At 43.5% G+C, this 5,468-nt stretch overlaps 1 protein-coding gene across 1 annotated transcript; it reads right to left on the minus strand.

Moving 5' to 3' along the window:
• Window positions 1–4,518: 4,518 nt before the first annotated feature.
• On the minus strand, window positions 4,519–4,783 carry LOC108507479 (DPH3 homolog). The gene is made up of 2 exons (XM_017835473.1): window positions 4,676–4,783; window positions 4,519–4,572 (listed from the first exon to the last, which is right to left on the minus strand). The coding sequence occupies exons 1-2, from the start codon at window positions 4,781–4,783 to the stop codon at window positions 4,519–4,521; spliced, it is 162 nt and encodes a 53-aa protein (XP_017690962.1).
• Between the last annotated feature and the right edge of the window lie 685 nt (window positions 4,784–5,468).

The following is a 5,468-nucleotide window of genomic DNA, read 5'->3' on the forward strand; positions in this document are numbered from 1 at the left end:
GTTTTATTGACACATGATTCCTTTATTTAAAATTATAAGTATTCCAGATTTTAAATTATGTATTATTTATTTTATTTTGGACACTACACTAGGAATATCATTCCTTCAGCATTTGGGTTAATGTTAAAAAAATGTGTATATAAATATGGTAATTGAACAGAAGTGGGATGTATTGCAAAGAATGAAAAGATTTTTGGTTTAGAAAGGAGATGTTTGGAATTAAATTTCAGAGACATGGACATCTTCATCTTATGTTACTTTTTAACATAATGATAAAAATGTAGAAAGTAAGGTTTGCTGTAGATATATGTACAATAGAAAAATACATTACCTAATACCTCTTCCAACAATAAAATGAAAATATATGGTTCAGTACCATTTAGAAAATAATTGTTAAAATACTTCTTTTGTTTAGTAATAGAGTGAATGTGTTTGATTTCCAAGCAAACTAAACTCCAGAGCACAGGCCAGAAGGGAGCTACAAGGTGGTCTAAGAGGTCTCTGTACAGAGACATCCAGGGTACACAGATTGTGTACCATGCCATGGAGCACACTTCCCTCTAATATAAACACAGCTTATTATTACACACAAAAAAAGCCCCAAAGGGAAAGCATTTATCCCTGTTTTTCCTAGATTCCTTCCTGTATACCTTTTAAATGCATTGGTTGGTTGTACCAATACTATTTCCTCATTGTGGTCATTTACACCCTGCCCCTGTGGTTGGATCCATCTGCTGAAACCTTCTCCTCGTGGGAGTGGGCTCAACAAAGAGTCTCTGCTAAGGGTGCTGGTGTGTTTTCCTCATTTTTGCCCATCTTTCATGCAATAGTGATGCCTTCAGCATCACAAAACATGCTTTCAGCTCTGTATTTAGACAGGGTCAACATTCCAGGTTCTGCTAATTCCCACTGACAGGAGAGAAACGTAAGAACAGAATGTTTCATGCAAGAACAAAGCTGTTTAAACTTTGAAGGCCTCCAAAGTATAGCCTTGGGCAAGAACAAAGGAATTCCAGCAAAACACAAATAAACATCTTATAGTCTAACTCCACCTGTTTCCTTGAATTTGGCAATCCAGGCATAATGAATGCTTTGAGCCAAACCCACCCGTGAAGCTGAGCTAAAAGGTCAGATTCAAGAACAGGTCACCTTTTGGTTGACAACACTTTAACTAAACAGCCTGGTTTATTCCTCTCCCAGCTAATGACAAATGGAAGAAAATAAAGACTTGAAGTATTATTAAACGTACTTTTAAACCAAGATCCAGATGATGCAGTCAGTGCTGGCCGATGGGTGGGGTTTGTCCTGGTAGGTGAGGTGGGTGCCATCACTGACGCAGAGAAACACAATGGCAGCATTTCTCTCTCTGTGTTAACCTGAAGTTTAAACAGGGGGAAGGAAGGTTAGAGCAACTTTCATAATAAATCCTGCAGCACCGAAATGTTCAGGCTCTCTCTCAGTCCACGTGTAAGTGCCTCCAGGTCCTCCCTTAGAGACGCTGGTTGAGCTGTAATACTGTCTGCTGATTAAAACCCAATAGCTTCCATTACAGATTTCCTCAGGAAGGAATGGAGCTATGCTCAGGCACCTGAGACAAGAACAGTAACAGCCTAGGTTTCCATAACAGCTGGAAGGTGACACATGAGAGAGAGCTTTCAGATTCTGACTTTTTATCTCATTTTATCTCCATCAGTTTGATTCAAATTGCAAACGTATTGGAAGAGAGTAAAAAAAGGAGTGTTTTGCAAACATTGGTCACATGTTTTTAAGCTCGTGTTTTTAAGCTATGCAAACTGCACGTCGGCCCTGAATAAAGTATATCAGTGCACAGTTAAATGTATTTTAGTTTTCTTCATTGTGTGATGATTTGTTAATGTCTCATTTTCTTCATGCTGCAGCACAGCTGGTCTGCAAAGAACCCAGTCGGAAAGCCTCCAGTGGCAATATTCTCATTTAGCCATCACCTAACAGTCTTACAGAAATGTAGAGTAGGACTCTGCCTCCACTGACATCTTACTGGGGGCTTGATTTTGTAGACCTTTGCCATAATTTCTATTGCATAATTTCTAGACCTTTGCTATAATTTCTTCAGCTGAAAGGTCTGAATAGGGACTACAGAAGTAGAATTCCTGGAAAGGAGAGTCTCTGGAAAGCGTGACCTCTGGCACACACTTCAGGCAGCTCACAGCTGCTTATTGCTCCCACATTTATTAATCCCTCAGTCTTACGGACTGACAACAAATAATCTAATAATGTCACTTGTATTGTTACAGGCATAAATGAGCTTTAGAGGATTACATCCTTTAGTATTATATTTTTCACTGTATTTTTTCTTAACTTAATATGCTACCAGGTGAAAACTGGAGGTTTTTTACAGTCTCTTTTTCATCATGTAATGCAATAATTACATAAAAAATTTAATCTCAACTCTGAAAGAAAATCAGCTGTTACTTTGACTATCAGGAGTTCATCTCTCAAGATTGAGAGCATCAGATATTTACACCTGAGTACGAGCCACTGGGAGGCTATTTCTGTCAATCTCTCTTTATACATACAGTTTGGGATCACTCTTTATACATACAGTTTGGGATCACTCTTTATACATACAGTTTGGGATTACTGAACGAACCAAAAGCGATCAAAAGCTGTAGTCAAACCAAAATGTTTAATGCAAAACAGTCCTACAGAGACAACAGGTCATTGCATTCTGTCATCTTCTCTTCCTTTCCCTCTTATTAGCACACACTTTGCCTGCTTAGAATTCAAGAGCCAAGCAGTGAAAAAAGAGTTTCATAATCAGAGTATTTCAAGCAGGTAGATGCATAAAATTCATCATGTCAATTAAAAAATAAGCCTTGCAGTAAATGTCTCATCAGACAAGTTGTCCTTCTAAACCCCTGCCTTTCTGTTGTCTTATCTAGTTCGTGTATGTGTCATACCCATTGAAAACTCATCATCTGTGCTGCCAGGATCTGCCTTCACTTACCAATCAGTCACCAAACCATTGGAAGGCCGCTTAAGTCTGATTGAGCATCCATGCTTCCTGAGCTCATGCAGTTCAGCTGAATGATCACCAGCTGCCCTAGCAAGCTCCCAGACAGAGGCAAGAGCCGCTTCTTCAGGGCAGTGTGCCGTTGATCCCTTTATTTGCAGAAGCAAAGGGAACGTTAATTTCCTAGAGTAACAAATTGTGGTCAGTCTGTGGTGTCTGCGTAAATATGCACACGTACAAGCCCAGGAACAGAGCCTAGTGCTGATGTTAAGGAAGTAACTTCTAGTTTTACATAAACAATGAACAGTTTCAGCTCCGGCTGCTGCTTCTGAGTGTAGCCCGTGACAGAACTCTTAGGATTCTCTAGTGCCAAGAACAACTCTTAAATCAGCAATCAGAGGCAAGGGTGAAACAAAATAGGTCTTGACATTGGAAAATAACTTGATAAGCAAAATAAGAACCACAAGACTATAATTTGCTAATCACAAGAAGATGTCTGTCTTTTCTCAAAAATACACAATTTCGTACAGTTTCATTCAAGATGACACATAACATGATGCTCAGGCTTGGCAGATAGTGATGATTCCATTTTGTGGAATTACCAAGGTTTCCAAGTTTGGTTTCAGTGTGGAACAAGACTCACCATTTCCTTTGCTTTCTGAAACAGAGCTGGAATGTCACACAGGCAGTGATCAGAGAGGTTCCCAGGCCAGGCTGCTCACGACAAGGTGCTGGGCTCTGCTTCCTTGTGACCCATCATAAGAAAGAACCTTTTCCTCTGGGATGTCTTGCTTTCAACAAGCTGGAAAATTTCAATAAAAAATTGTTTTGCTGGAATTTGCTTTGACAGCTCTAGCGAACGTGTTTATAACAATTACAAACTAGCAAAGACTGTTAACTGAGCAGAATGAGGAAAATCAATATTTGATTTTTGAGAGGGAAAGAATAAGGTGGCAAATGGGAAAGGCTGAATTTAATTTCAATTCCCAATTTCTTTTTACAGTACTGTAGAACAACCCAACAGTCCAATAACAACAGCCTCAGGTTTATGCTGCAAGTACTGGTTCATAATGATATGCCTGGCAGGAAATGGTTTTCTCTAAATAATCATGCATTCGGGTCATTTGCTCTCTCTTTGCTCTACTTGGCACCTGAGGTGACTTTCATCTCTTCTGATCTACAAAAGTAATCTCTGGAGGGCAAAGGACAAAGCAGGAGGCTGGGGAAAAGGGTCCAGGACTGAGCTCTCAAAGCTGTTTCGGCTGAAGGCAGCGGTCCTGCTGTTTAATATCTTGGCATTTGATTCACTCGGGGTGCCCCCCAGCATTTCACTGGTCAGGAAGATCCAGGCACCCTCAGAGGCTTCTTCCACACCTCAGCCTTCCCTGCCCTAACTTGGGTGGCCGGACAAATCACCTGAGCACGCCCAAGTGTAAGGGAAGCCTACCTCCCAGTCCTCCGGGAAGTGGCAGGAACACGTGAAAAACACTCTGGATGGGAAGCAGAGATCACCATTTGGGTCGAACTCAGGTGGTGTAGCTGGTACAAGTGGCCACGTCCTCCCCGCATTCCAGGTTCTCCTGCAAGAGCCCCGGGAAAGCGGCCACAGAACGGACCACGGGCAAACCCGCGGCCTGAGGCCGCTCCCGCCCCGCCGCCCGGCCCCGCCCGGCCGGCCCTCACCCGCCTGATGAGGATTCGGACCCCGCAGGGGCAGGGACAGCTGTAGGTCCCGGTCTCTTCCTCGTACGCGAAGTCCTCGATCTCCACCTCGTCGTGGAACACCGACATAGCGGCGGGAAGCGGCGGGAGCCGGCACGGGGGGAAGGGCAGCGGCGGCTCCTGCCGGGACGCGGGGTGGGGAGGACGGAGCTCTCCTCCCGGGACGCGGCGGGGCCGGTGGGGACTCGCGGGATGTGAGAGAGGGATCGGGGGGATTCAGATGGGGATCAGGGTGAGGTAGGTCAGGGTAGGCGGTCGGAACGATCCATTGATTCCGAGTGAGGAGAGGAAGGAGCCACGGAAAAGTCAAAAAAGTAGCGCTCGTTTCTCTGCGTGGAGCAAAGGAAGTAAGGGGGGATTTGGAGTGGCTATTCCTGTACCAGCTAGGGTTAGAAGGGAATAAAGGGAGAACATCCCACCTGACAGGAGCTTGGGAGACTGAAGCAGTGCACTCCATGGAGGGCAGGGAGTTGCCAAAGAGCTGGTTGGGTGGAGAAAGCCACAGGGGTGACAGATGGGACAGAAGCTGTTCACATTGCGTAAAGGTGTGATTCACACCTGTCCGTGGTAGAGGACAACCAGGGCTCATTAAAAGACATTTTGGAATTTATTAGTTCCAGAGTAAAAATGACAACCGACTTTATTGTCATCTTCGTGATTGGAAAGTGATTGATGACAATGTAAATGGAACAAGGATCTTGAACTACTGTTCAAGAGTCATTTCTTATTTATGATAGAGTCTCAGTCTTAAAGT

Source organism: Lepidothrix coronata, unplaced genomic scaffold (assembly GCF_001604755.1).
Source record: "Lepidothrix coronata isolate B3197 unplaced genomic scaffold, Lepidothrix_coronata-1.0 Scaffold258, whole genome shotgun sequence".
NCBI lineage: Eukaryota > Metazoa > Chordata > Aves > Passeriformes > Pipridae > Lepidothrix > Lepidothrix coronata.